The sequence below is a fragment of the Uranotaenia lowii genome, chromosome 2, assembly GCF_029784155.1.
Source record: "Uranotaenia lowii strain MFRU-FL chromosome 2, ASM2978415v1, whole genome shotgun sequence".
Classification (NCBI taxonomy): Eukaryota; Metazoa; Arthropoda; class Insecta; order Diptera; family Culicidae; genus Uranotaenia; species Uranotaenia lowii.
The window spans coordinates 335,411,084-335,425,946 of record NC_073692.1 but is presented as its reverse complement, the minus strand read 5'-3'; the positions used below and the strand labels follow the sequence as shown (position 1 = coordinate 335,425,946).

The 14,863-nt window shown below is 36.3% G+C and overlaps 1 protein-coding gene across 1 annotated transcript; it reads left to right on the top strand.

Moving 5' to 3' along the window:
• Positions 1-11,907: 11,907 nt before the first annotated feature.
• Positions 11,908-13,614, top strand: LOC129744122 (uncharacterized protein DDB_G0271670-like; the record flags this gene model as incomplete). Its single annotated transcript, XM_055736518.1, has 1 exon — positions 11,908-13,614. A coding segment is annotated over one exon (1,707 nt), but the record flags the coding sequence as incomplete, so codon positions are not given.
• Between the last annotated feature and the right edge of the window lie 1,249 nt (positions 13,615-14,863).

The window sequence follows — 14,863 nt, the reverse complement described above, 5'->3', positions numbered from 1 at the left end:
AAATCTTGTACATACAAAGTTTAACCATATTTGATATTTTATTTATTTAGTTTTTTTTTTTATTTCAGACTAGATGTAAAAAAAAAAGATCCAAATTTGTATCATGATTCAAAATCAACAAGCTATTTTCATAAAATTGTGTATGATTATAATTTTAATGGCATGTGCGGCGGAATGAAAACTAGAGAGAGAATTTATTTTATAGAATTTGAAAGAAAGGTGGATAGACAGGCATTAGTGCGCCACTAGGAGAAAGCTTGATAGGTGTTGAAATTTTAGGCTAGAGGGCATGTTGATGAAAAGCTCCCATGAATTGCTCCCGCCTTTGCTCTGCATTAGCTAACTATACATGAGAAACCCAGAAAGAGAATTCCCATGTATAGCGAGCCCAATGCGCAATGGTTTGAGAGCGTGTTTTTACGCACACTTCAAACGAGCAAAAACGTAGCAACCCATGGGCCTACTGAGCTTTCCTTATGCGAGAACAGTTCTATCGACGTTGCCATTATTTCAGATTCGCTGCGAATAGTTGCTACTTGTCGATTTTTTCGCATTTCACATTTTATCTATTCCGCGTTCTAACTTTTTTGGCCAAGTGTCAATTTTTTGAACCGTATTTTTCTTGTTATATTTTTTTTCTTTTTGCCAATGATTGTTTGATATATGATTTTAATCGCCGTAATTTGTATGATTATAATTTTAATGGCATGTGCGGCGGAATGAAAACTAGAGAGAGAATTTATTTTATAGAATTTGAAAGAAAGGTGGATAGACAGGCATTAGTGCGCCACTAGGAGAAAGCTTGATAGGTGTTGAAATTTTAGGCTAGAGGGCATGTTGATGAAAAGCTCCCATGAATTGCTCCCGCCTTTGCTCTGCATTAGCTAACTATACATGAGAAACCCAGAAAGAGAATTCCCATGTATAGCGAGCCCAATGGTTTGAGAGCGTGTTTTTACGCACACTTCAAACGAGCAAAAACGTAGCAACCCATGGGCCTACTGAGCTTTCCTTATGCGAGAACAGTTCTATCGACGTTGCCATTATTTCAGATTCGCTGCGAATAGTTGCTACTTGTCGATTTTTTCGCATTTCACATTTTATCTATTCCGCGTTCTAACTTTTTTGGCCAAGTGTCAATTTTTTGAACCGTATTTTTCTTGTTGTATTTTTTTTCTTTTTGCCAATGATTGTTTGATATATGATTTTAATCGCCGTAATTTGTATGATTATAATTTTAATGGCATGTGCGGCGGAATGAAAACTAGAGAGAGAATTTATTTTATAGAATTTGAAAGAAAGGTGGATAGACAGGCATTAGTGCGCCACTAGGAGAAAGCTTGATAGGTGTTGAAATTTTAGGCTAGAGGGCATGTTGATGAAAAGCTCCCATGAATTGCTCCCGCCTTTGCTCTGCATTAGCTAACTATACATGAGAAACCCAGAAAGAGAATTCCCATGTATAGCGAGCCCAATGGTTTGAGAGCGTGTTTTTACGCACACTTCAAACGAGCAAAAACGTAGCAACCCATGGGCCTACTGAGCTTTCCTTATGCGAGAACAGTTCTATCGACGTTGCCATTATTTCAGATTCGCTGCGAATAGTTGCTACTTGTCGATTTTTTCGCATTTCACATTTTATCTATTCCGCGTTCTAACTTTTTTGGCCAAGTGTCAATTTTTTGAACCGTATTTTTCTTGTTGTATTTTTTTTCTTTTTGCCAATGATTGTTTGATATATGATTTTAATCGCCGTAATTTGTATGATTATAATTTTAATGGCATGTGCGGCGGAATGAAAACTAGAGAGAGAATTTATTTTATAGAATTTGAAAGAAAGGTGGATAGACAGGCATTAGTGCGCCACTAGGAGAAAGCTTGATAGGTGTTGAAATTTTAGGCTAGAGGGCATGTTGATGAAAAGCTCCCATGAATTGCTCCCGCCTTTGCTCTGCATTAGCTAACTATACATGAGAAACCCAGAAAGAGAATTCCCATGTATAGCGAGCCCAATGCGCAATGGTTTGAGAGCGTGTTTTTACGCACACTTCAAACGAGCAAAAACGTAGCAACCCATGGGCCTACTGAGCTTTCCTTATGCGAGAACAGTTCTATCGACGTTGCCATTATTTCAGATTCGCTGCGAATAGTTGCTACTTGTCGATTTTTTCGCATTTCACATTTTATCTATTCCGCGTTCTAACTTTTTTGGCCAAGTGTCAATTTTTTGAACCGTATTTTTCTTGTTATATTTTTTTTCTTTTTGCCAATGATTGTTTGATATATGATTTTAATCGCCGTAATTTGTATGATTATAATTTTAATGGCATGTGCGGCGGAATGAAAACTAGAGAGAGAATTTATTTTATAGAATTTGAAAGAAAGGTGGATAGACAGGCATTAGTGCGCCACTAGGAGAAAGCTTGATAGGTGTTGAAATTTTAGGCTAGAGGGCATGTTGATGAAAAGCTCCCATGAATTGCTCCCGCCTTTGCTCTGCATTAGCTAACTATACATGAGAAACCCAGAAAGAGAATTCCCATGTATAGCGAGCCCAATGGTTTGAGAGCGTGTTTTTACGCACACTTCAAACGAGCAAAAACGTAGCAACCCATGGGCCTACTGAGCTTTCCTTATGCGAGAACAGTTCTATCGACGTTGCCATTATTTCAGATTCGCTGCGAATAGTTGCTACTTGTCGATTTTTTCGCATTTCACATTTTATCTATTCCGCGTTCTAACTTTTTTGGCCAAGTGTCAATTTTTTGAACCGTATTTTTCTTGTTATATTTTTTTTCTTTTTGCCAATGATTGTTTGATATATGATTTTAATCGCCGTAATTTGTATGATTATAATTTTAATGGCATGTGCGGCGGAATGAAAACTAGAGAGAGAATTTATTTTATAGAATTTGAAAGAAAGGTGGATAGACAGGCATTAGTGCGCCACTAGGAGAAAGCTTGATAGGTGTTGAAATTTTAGGCTAGAGGGCATGTTGATGAAAAGCTCCCATGAATTGCTCCCGCCTTTGCTCTGCATTAGCTAACTATACATGAGAAACCCAGAAAGAGAATTCCCATGTATAGCGAGCCCAATGGTTTGAGAGCGTGTTTTTACGCACACTTCAAACGAGCAAAAACGTAGCAACCCATGGGCCTACTGAGCTTTCCTTATGCGAGAACAGTTCTATCGACGTTGCCATTATTTCAGATTCGCTGCGAATAGTTGCTACTTGTCGATTTTTTCGCATTTCACATTTTATCTATTCCGCGTTCTAACTTTTTTGGCCAAGTGTCAATTTTTTGAACCGTATTTTTCTTGTTGTATTTTTTTTCTTTTTGCCAATGATTGTTTGATATATGATTTTAATCGCCGTAATTTGTATGATTATAATTTTAATGGCATGTGCGGCGGAATGAAAACTAGAGAGAGAATTTATTTTATAGAATTTGAAAGAAAGGTGGATAGACAGGCATTAGTGCGCCACTAGGAGAAAGCTTGATAGGTGTTGAAATTTTAGGCTAGAGGGCATGTTGATGAAAAGCTCCCATGAATTGCTCCCGCCTTTGCTCTGCATTAGCTAACTATACATGAGAAACCCAGAAAGAGAATTCCCATGTATAGCGAGCCCAATGGTTTGAGAGCGTGTTTTTACGCACACTTCAAACGAGCAAAAACGTAGCAACCCATGGGCCTACTGAGCTTTCCTTATGCGAGAACAGTTCTATCGACGTTGCCATTATTTCAGATTCGCTGCGAATAGTTGCTACTTGTCGATTTTTTCGCATTTCACATTTTATCTATTCCGCGTTCTAACTTTTTTGGCCAAGTGTCAATTTTTTGAACCGTATTTTTCTTGTTGTATTTTTTTTCTTTTTGCCAATGATTGTTTGATATATGATTTTAATCGCCGTAATTTGTATGATTATAATTTTAATGGCATGTGCGGCGGAATGAAAACTAGAGAGAGAATTTATTTTATAGAATTTGAAAGAAAGGTGGATAGACAGGCATTAGTGCGCCACTAGGAGAAAGCTTGATAGGTGTTGAAATTTTAGGCTAGAGGGCATGTTGATGAAAAGCTCCCATGAATTGCTCCCGCCTTTGCTCTGCATTAGCTAACTATACATGAGAAACCCCCATGCCATTAAAATTATAATCATACAAATTACGGCGATTAAAATCATATATCAAACAATCATTGGCAAAAAGAAAAAAAATACAACAAGAAAAATACGGTTCAAAAAATTGACACTTGGCCAAAAAAGTTAGAACGCGGAATAGATAAAATGTGAAATGCGAAAAAATCGACAAGTAGCAACTATTCGCAGCGAATCTGAAATAATGGCAACGTCGATAGAACTGTTCTCGCATAAGGAAAGCTCAGTAGGCCCATGGGTTGCTACGTTTTTGCTCGTTTGAAGTGTGCGTAAAAACACGCTCTCAAACCATTGGGCTCGCTATACATGGGAATTCTCTTTCTGGGTTTCTCATGTATAGTTAGCTAATGCAGAGCAAAGGCGGGAGCAATTCATGGGAGCTTTTCATCAACATGCCCTCTAGCCTAAAATTTCAACACCTATCAAGCTTTCTCCTAGTGGCGCACTAATGCCTGTCTATCCACCTTTCTTTCAAATTCTATAAAATAAATTCTCTCTCTAGTTTTCATTCCGCCGCACATGCCATTAAAATTATAATCATACAAATTACGGCGATTAAAATCATATATCAAACAATCATTGGCAAAAAGAAAAAAAAATACAACAAGAAAAATACGGTTCAAAAAATTGACACTTGGCCAAAAAAGTTAGAACGCGGAATAGATAAAATGTGAAATGCGAAAAAATCGACAAGTAGCAACTATTCGCAGCGAATCTGAAATAATGGCAACGTCGATAGAACTGTTCTCGCATAAGGAAAGCTCAGTAGGCCCATGGGTTGCTACGTTTTTGCTCGTTTGAAGTGTGCGTAAAAACACGCTCTCAAACCATTGGGCTCGCTATACATGGGAATTCTCTTTCTGGGTTTCTCATGTATAGTTAGCTAATGCAGAGCAAAGGCGGGAGCAATTCATGGGAGCTTTTCATCAACATGCCCTCTAGCCTAAAATTTCAACACCTATCAAGCTTTCTCCTAGTGGCGCACTAATGCCTGTCTATCCACCTTTCTTTCAAATTCTATAAAATAAATTCTCTCTCTAGTTTTCATTCCGCCGCACATGCCATTAAAATTATAATCATACAAATTACGGCGATTAAAATCATATATCAAACAATCATTGGCAAAAAGAAAAAAAATACAACAAGAAAAATACGGTTCAAAAAATTGACACTTGGCCAAAAAAGTTAGAACGCGGAATAGATAAAATGTGAAATGCGAAAAAATCGACAAGTAGCAACTATTCGCAGCGAATCTGAAATAATGGCAACGTCGATAGAACTGTTCTCGCATAAGGAAAGCTCAGTAGGCCCATGGGTTGCTACGTTTTTGCTCGTTTGAAGTGTGCGTAAAAACACGCTCTCAAACCATTGGGCTCGCTATACATGGGAATTCTCTTTCTGGGTTTCTCATGTATAGTTAGCTAATGCAGAGCAAAGGCGGGAGCAATTCATGGGAGCTTTTCATCAACATGCCCTCTAGCCTAAAATTTCAACACCTATCAAGCTTTCTCCTAGTGGCGCACTAATGCCTGTCTATCCACCTTTCTTTCAAATTCTATAAAATAAATTCTCTCTCTAGTTTTCATTCCGCCGCACATGCCATTAAAATTATAATCATACAAATTACGGCGATTAAAATCATATATCAAACAATCATTGGCAAAAAGAAAAAAAATACAACAAGAAAAATACGGTTCAAAAAATTGACACTTGGCCAAAAAAGTTAGAACGCGGAATAGATAAAATGTGAAATGCGAAAAAATCGACAAGTAGCAACTATTCGCAGCGAATCTGAAATAATGGCAACGTCGATAGAACTGTTCTCGCATAAGGAAAGCTCAGTAGGCCCATGGGTTGCTACGTTTTTGCTCGTTTGAAGTGTGCGTAAAAACACGCTCTCAAACCATTGGGCTCGCTATACATGGGAATTCTCTTTCTGGGTTTCTCATGTATAGTTAGCTAATGCAGAGCAAAGGCGGGAGCAATTCATGGGAGCTTTTCATCAACATGCCCTCTAGCCTAAAATTTCAACACCTATCAAGCTTTCTCCTAGTGGCGCACTAATGCCTGTCTATCCACCTTTCTTTCAAATTCTATAAAATAAATTCTCTCTCTAGTTTTCATTCCGCTGCACATGCCATTAAAATTATAATCATACAAATTACGGCGATTAAAATCATATATCCAACAATCATTGGCAAAAAGAAAAAAAATACAACAAGAAAAATACGGTTCAAAAAATTGACACTTGGCCAAAAAAGTTAGAACGCGGAATAGATAAAATGTGAAATGCGAAAAAATCGACAAGTAGCAACTATTCGCAGCGAATCTGAAATAATGGCAACGTCGATAGAACTGTTCTCGCATAAGGAAAGCTCAGTAGGCCCATGGGTTGCTACGTTTTTGCTCGTTTGAAGTGTGCGTAAAAACACGCTCTCAAACCATTGGGCTCGCTATACATGGGAATTCTCTTTCTGGGTTTCTCATGTATAGTTAGCTAATGCAGAGCAAAGGCGGGAGCAATTCATGGGAGCTTTTCATCAACATGCCCTCTAGCCTAAAATTTCAACACCTATCAAGCTTTCTCCTAGTGGCGCACTAATGCCTGTCTATCCACCTTTCTTTCAAATTCTATAAAATAAATTCTCTCTCTAGTTTTCATTCCGCCACACATGCCATTAAAATTATAATCATACAAATTACGGCGATTAAAATCATATATCAAAAAATTGTGTATGTAAAATTGTGTAACGATTTCAAACATTAATGAAACACTTAAATACAGAAAAGCTGTCAAAAGTTATAAGTATGTTAAAAATAAAATTGATTTTTCGGACTTTTTACTTTCTGAACCAGTTTCTAATAACCTGGTACCTAATACATATCGACTTGATTTTGAAATGTTCAGTAATAAGAACAAATTACCTATACAATGATTATAATATCATCAAAATTGGTTGACATTTACAGCCAGGAGAACGAAATCAAACTACAACTCAAATTTCACCGGAACGGATATTTTGCGAACGGCTTTGGAAGGTTAAGATAAACATTTTATTTTCAACTGACCAAAATATGGAACTAGCGTACATTTTTTGGTATATCGATGCTACTAAAAGATGCGGATTTTTGTGCACATTGCTGAACAAAGAATATTGCTTGTATTATCACGTGAAGAGCCATTTACAATTCAATCATTATTAGAAAGCATTGTTTTATGAATATTCAGGATTTTATAATATAATTTATCAAATTCGACTCCATCAATACCTGCTTGAAAATCAAAACACTTGCAAAAATACTTAGATTTTTAAAAAGAAATTATCATAAGGTCATATACCAAATTTGAGCTTAATCTGACTACGGGAAAGGGATACATAGAATGTGTGTGAAAGGGATTCTGATACAGTGTGATCTGAAGAGGCATAAAAACTGGTTTTTCTTCAATTATTTTTTTTTAATTTGAAATTTTGAAATTTGATTTAAGGCACACATTTCACCAAAAGTCCGTCAAAAAGTTATGGCGGTTCAAAAATTGTGTTTTGGCCGGAAATTGTCGTTTTAAACGCAATGGGAAAAATGTACTAAGGTTAAAACTGGGTGTACACTACACTAATTTTTGGGAGTGACTGTATGTCAAAAAAAATTAATACTTGCATGAAATCACGGCACAATAGAAAAACGATATCAACATTATGACACTTACTAAACCATATTAATTTAGAAGGGAGTTCAATTAGCAAACGTTTGTTTCTATTTATTCATATAAAAAAAACATTGACCTGTAGAGTGACAATAATGCAAAAAAAATCGAAAAAGTTGAATAACGTCACGATGGAATGTGATTCAACTATATTTATGGCTGAACCAACGAAAATTTAAAATATTGCAGCAAAACACATCGAATCCATATTTTTGACATCTTAATTCATCGCAACTGATGCGAGGACCTGTTAATATTGATCCGCTACTCAATTATAGTTTTGTCTTTGTTGAAGTGTTTGAGTCATTCACCCCTTAAATTCTTGGTGTATAATGATACTTTTGTTTGAATCAAAGCAATCGAAAGATTCCTTTTAATTCAACCACGGTAAATGAAAAGTTCATATACCAGTATTTCGATAGCAACTTACTACCTTCTTCAGTGAACGTTTTCGATTGAAGTTCACTGAAGAAGGTAGTAAGTTGCTATCGAAATACTGGTATATGAACTTTTCATTTACCGTGGTTGAATTAAAAGGAATCTTTCGATTGCTTTGATTCAGTCGAATCATTCAACCAAGTAGGCTCATACCACAACAGATACTTTTGTTATATAAATTCAAGTTTAATTCCGTAGAAGGATTTATCAACTATGCTGTATCGCTAAATATAAGGAACCGAAAGTTAAAATAATGCATTGTTGCATTAACCATTAACCCAAACAGAATAAGGATTGATCTAGAGATTCTAGAGAGTGCGTAGTTCTCTATTTTCCCTATTTTCTTTGTAGGCAGAGAGAAGCAGTTTGAAGCAAACCTTGCGTTTTGCGGCGGAGAAAGTGGGTTTTTCAAAACCTGATGGTGGGCGTCAGACGGAAGACTCGTCAGTTTTGAATAGGTTGACCGGAATTTTAACTGAGTATTTTTTCCGTCTTTAATGCATATTGAACTTCAAAAAGAAGGATCCTTTGATTTTTAAATAAACAAATAATCGATTTACACGCAATTTAAATCGACCACTTTTGATCCGAACGCCTTTTAAATTATTTTTTCCTGGTTTAGCTGATTTAGGCAATGAGAAGTGAAGTAATCGGGCGAGCTTTCTAGGTTAACAACAATGAGCTCGTCCTGTATTGTGACGATTGTTAAAAAATCAGAATTCTTTAATCCATAAATTCAACATGCTTCCTTACAAGCTGTTGGCCAACATAAAAGCATCATGATTCAACTAGGTTGCTGAAAAAATTTTAGAGTCGTATACATTTGTTTGCATAATATATGAAAAATTTAAACAACTCATATCAAAATGTTGGTCTTGAACGACTCAATCGCTGTGCGCCAACGTTCGTTAATGAATGAATAGTTGTGTGTTGATTGTAAGTTCGACTGCTGACCCACAAACATTATGGTTAGGATTGCTGCCACACTTTTACTGCTGATTTTTGGTTTAAATTCAACCAAAATATAACATACCCTTTCACTAAATACAAAATTAATTTCCTCCTTTCAGAAAATTGTTCTCTGACAAAAAACATCCAATATCAAAATAGGTTGACAGAAGCACCAAACATTGTTTATTTTTTCCACACAAATTTTGAAAAATTTAAACGTTGAAGCGTTATCCTATAGGTTTAAAAATATGAAGGATGAATGTTTTAAAAATTGTTTTAAAAAAGTGGTCTCTGTAGCAACATAGGGAAAACTATTTGGAATTTCAGCTTTCAAATCAGGTTCGTTGCCATTTAATTTAAACACAGCATTGAAGTTACTTAGGTGTATCACTTAAACAAACCTGATTTGAAAAAAGCATCTAAAGCTTCTTTTCTTTCGCCGCGTATCCAAGAAAATCCATGGGTTCACATACAGATTTAATTTTCTTCTAACGAACCGCAACGGCCTATCAGACGATTTTCCCGGACAATCCCGTTTACCAATCCATTATGTAAATGATGATATGGTTGCTGCAGTCATTGGAAAAACATTACAGTTGCCGCTGCTCGATTGCTACTTTTTCTGGAGTGCCCAATGATTACAGCTCACTGGATTCTCAGTTCATACCGACCACTTTTTTTCTCTTTCTCTTTTCGGAGCTCTACTATTTCTGCCTACACAATCAATCTTTTCTTCCGCCCAAACGGTCATCGAAATTATCGATGCCCCAAAGGCGACACAAGTTATTTTCAGGGTTCCATGGGAAATTGCGGATGCCTGTTGTTATCGGTGCGAGATGAGATTGGCCCGCCATTATTCGATAGGGTGGATCAATTTTAGAACTCGGAAAAAAATCAAATGTTCTGTTCAAATTATCAACAGAAAAATATTTATCATTTGTAAAAAAAAACTGTAAAAATAAATTTTATAACAAAACCACCCTATAATTCAAGACAAACGCGCGTGGTCGTTCCGTTTGAACTTCGCGGAAGGGTGCCGGTGCGAGCCGGAAGGACGAGTCTGAGTGAAAGTGAGGATTTATTTGCCATTTTCGCCGATTGAAAGAGCGTTTTCTGAGCCGTTTGATTCAACCCCCATCACGATTCATGATTATGCTGGTCAGAATCGCTAGAAGGCACGGGAGAAACCTGCCCACAGACACGCACGCACGCACGCACTCACGCACCAACACACGCCGCACGGTCACAGACATAGATTGGGCTCCGCATTATTCACGAGTTTCTGAAAACGTATACGCGAATTTGCCTTCCGGTTCAGTAGCTTGCGAATCGGAAGTTCGGTAGCAACAGGGGATCCCCATATATTGATTAGGAATAGCTTTGTTATGTAGTAGAAAAAGTTCAGAAGAATACTTTTGATTGTTTATAATGTTGCTGAGAATGTTGAAACATTGAAAAAATATCAAAATTTTTGGATGGTACAAATCTCAGTGTCTCTTCCTGGGTGCACAAACAATAAACGGGTTGTTTTTATAACAGTTTAAGGATATTTTGAAAATTGTGAAACAAGTTCATAAGAATTGTTTTTAGTATTTTAACATGTAAAGTCGATTTTTCATGTCCGTCCATAAACTATGGAAATATTATAATTGAGAAATGTACCTAAACAACCACAAAGTATGATGAACAAACATATTGACGTATTTGTTCCTCCATACTCGTATCGTCCTTATACCCAAAAAGAAAGCTGCTCTGCTCTACCCTTCGAGATTTGAGAGACCGTTGTTGAGCCAAAGTTGCCGGGACCGACCCAATAAAACAAGAAACTTTGCCCACCCGAAAAACGGAAATCGTGCGAGCAAATGATGGCGACCGAAGGCCAACAAGTTGCAAATGGCAGTATGAATATTTAAACTTGCTACTATGCTGGTTTCATGAAAGATGCATGACTTAGGATCTGTCGAATTCAGCGCTTCTCTCTGCGCCGGGCTGACACGAGCGTCGAAGAGCCCGGAATTTCGGTGAATTATAAGCGCGCTGGCCCATGAAACGCGATGATGTGCCGGATGATGAAATTAATTGAAATTTCTAGGACCGAACTGCTTTCCTTGATGCTGCAAAACATCTTCTAAAATTCTTTGAATATTTAAAAGAGATAATTAATAATGAATATTTTAAAACAATTTTGACTTAAATTTTCGACTTGAACAGAGACTATATTTTGGACTTACATGATCATATAATACAAGAATACATAGATAGCTGTAATTGCAATTTATATCGGACAGTTCATAACTGTAATATTTGAAATATTTCAGGTGTTCCATGATTCGGTTCAAGCTGTCCTCTTGACTCACTACCTTTTTGAATGCCTGACTTTTGTAAACTTGACTCTTTTTACACATCATGGCACATTATCACAAAGTTCTAGTTCTAGTTCTAGTTCTAGTTCTAGTTCTAGTTCTAGTTCTAGTTCTAGTTCTAGTTCTAGTTCTAGTTCTAGTTCTAGTTCTAGTTCTAGTTCTAGTTCTAGTTCTAGTTCTAGTTCTAGTTCTAGTTCTAGTTCTAGTTCTAGTTCTAGTTCTAGTTCTAGTTCTAGTTCTAGTTCTAGTTCTAGTTCTAGTTCTAGTTCTAGTTCTAGTTCTAGTTCTAGTTCTAGTTCTAGTTCTAGTTCTAGTTCTAGTTCTAGTTCTAGTTCTAGTTCTAGTTCTAGTTCTAGTTCTAGTTCTAGTTCTAGTTCTAGTTCTAGTTCTAGTTCTAGTTCTAGTTCTAGTTCTAGTTCTAGTTCTAGTTCTAGTTCTAGTTCTAGTTCTAGTTCTAGTTCTAGTTCTAGTTCTAGTTCTAGTTCTAGTTCTAGTTCTAGTTCTAGTTCTAGTTCTAGTTCTAGTTCTAGTTCTAGTTCTAGTTCTAGTTTTAGTTCTAGTTCTAGTTTTAGTTCTAGTTCTAGTTCTAGTTCTAGTTCTAGTTCTTGTTCTTGTGCTAGTTCTAGTTCTAGTTCTAGTTCTAGTTCTAGTTCTAGTTCTAGTTCTAGTTCTAGTTCTAGTTCTAGTTCTAGTTCTAGTTCTAGTTCTAGTTCTAGTTCTAGTTCTAGTTCTAGTTCTAGTTCTAGTTCTAGTTCTAGTTCTAGTTCTAGTTCTAGTTCTAGTTCTAGTTCTAGTTCTAGTTCTAGTTCTAGTTCTAGTTCTAGTTCTAGTTCTAGTTCTAGTTCTAGTTCTAGTTCTAGTTCTAGTTCTAGTTCTAGTTCTAGTTCTAGTTCTAGTTCTAGTTCTAGTTCTAGTTCTAGTTCTAGTTCTAGTTCTAGTTCTAGTTCTAGTTCTAGTTCTAGTTCTAGTTCTAGTTCTAGTTCTAGTTCTAGTTCTAGTTCTAGTTCTAGTTCTAGTTCTAGTTCTAGTTCTAGTTCTAGTTCTAGTTCTAGTTCTAGTTCTAGTTCTAGTTCTAGTTCTAGTTCTAGTTCTAGTTCTAGTTCTAGTTCTAGTTCTAGTTCTAGTTCTAGTTCTAGTTCTAGTTCTAGTTCTAGTTCTAGTTCTAGTTCTAGTTCTAGTTCTAGTTCTAGTTCTAGTTCTAGTTCTAGTTCTAGTTCTAGTTCTAGTTCTAGTTCTAGTTCTAGTTCTAGTTCTAGTTCTTGTTCTAGTTCTAGTTCTAGTTCTAGTTCTAGTTCTAGTTCTAGTTCTAGTTCTAGTTCTAGTTCTAGTTCTAGTTCTAGTTCTAGTTCTAGTTCTAGTTCTAGTTCTAGTTCTAGTTCTAGTTCTAGTTCTAGTTCTAGTTCTAGTTCTAGTTCTAGTTCTAGTTCTAGTTCTAGTTCTAGTTCTAGTTCTAGTTCTAGTTCTAGTTCTAGTTCTAGTTTTAGTTCTAGTTCTAGTTTTAGTTCTAGTTCTAGTTCTAGTTCTAGTTCTAGTTCTTGTTCTTGTGCTAGTTCTAGTTCTAGTTCTAGTTCTAGTTCTAGTTCTAGTTCTAGTTCTAGTTCTAGTTCTAGTTCTAGTTCTAGTTCTAGTTCTAGTTCTAGTTCTAGTTCTAGTTCTAGTTCTAGTTCTAGTTCTAGTTCTAGTTCTAGTTCTAGTTCTAGTTCTAGTTCTAGTTCTAGTTCTAGTTCTAGTTCTAGTTCTAGTTCTAGTTCTAGTTCTAGTTCTAGTTCTAGTTCTAGTTCTAGTTCTAGTTCTAGTTCTAGTTCTAGTTCTAGTTCTAGTTCTAGTTCTAGTTCTAGTTCTAGTTCTAGTTCTAGTTCTAGTTCTAGTTCTAGTTCTAGTTCTAGTTCTAGTTCTAGTTCTAGTTCTAGTTCTAGTTCTAGTTCTAGTTCTAGTTCTAGTTCTAGTTCTAGTTCTAGTTCTAGTTCTAGTTCTAGTTCTAGTTCTAGTTCTAGTTCTAGTTCTAGTTCTAGTTCTAGTTCTAGTTCTAGTTCTAGTTCTAGTTCTAGTTCTAGTTCTAGTTCTAGTTCTAGTTCTAGTTCTAGTTCTAGTTCTTGTTCTAGTTCTAGTTCTAGTTCTAGTTCTAGTTCTAGTTCTAGTTCTAGTTCTTGCTCTTGTTCTAGTTATAGTTCTTAAACTGAATCTAAAATCATTGATATTGACATCAAAAGAACCATTTCAAAAATAACAAAACTAGAGAAAGTTTAAAATTTCATTTAGTTTAGTGTACCACGAAAAAACCAGAAGTAAGCCATAAACCCTAAACCGATATCGCTTTTCGAAAAAAGCTTTACCGATTGAATTAAATTCGGATTCAATTCATTCATTATTCGCCCCGTCGTCGTCCAGTGCTGTGATGTGAACCCCAAGCTCGGAGAAGTTTGAGATAAAATTCGGTTCGGCCCTTTCAATGAATTTCATCACGCTCGATTGGATGCTTTTTAGTGGATGAATAAAAGGGTTGAACTTTTTTGCCAGCTCTGCCAGGAGGGAATATTGATTTCTCGATTTACGGACCTTTATTCGCTTGCCTTCGAATCGGTAAGTTTGTTTGTTAGAATTTCACTTGCCAGTAAGTGAAATTTCATTGGTATCTTGATATCATTTATCTGTGGCAAACACTGGCAGATTTTTGCAATATTTATCTCAACGAACTTAAATTTTGAACTGATCAATACCGAATGTAACCTTCCTAAAGGTAAACTCCAGTGCGTTATTATGCTTTCCTTTAGAGAGCAGCGTGCCAAACTTTTCTGGGCTCGAAATTTCCAGGAAGGCCAGCTGGTGGCCGACGGTAGCTAACCATCATCATTTTTGTTGGGGGTTTGCTTCGGCAAAACCGAAAACACCCACACTTTTCCGGCTGCTGTGCGTCACGTAACGATTACTTTGGACTGTTTTGAATTTGGCTTTCAGCAGATTTTAGAAAAGTTGATGTTTTGTAAAATTTTAAGGCGCTGGCTGAAAGCAATGTTAACCGAATTTATCGATCAGTTTTTTTGCGTATTTTAATTATTGATTATGAAAAATTATTTCTATCAAACTAATAGTATACCAACTATTTACTAAAATGACCGCCAAATGCCCAAGGACAAACCGACCGCACTCTATGGAGCCACCAAAATCTATCAAAGCCGCGTGTTTCGCTTATGCCAGGATTCCATTGACTTTCAACCCTACCATTCATCAACGAGAAAGTTCATCAAAA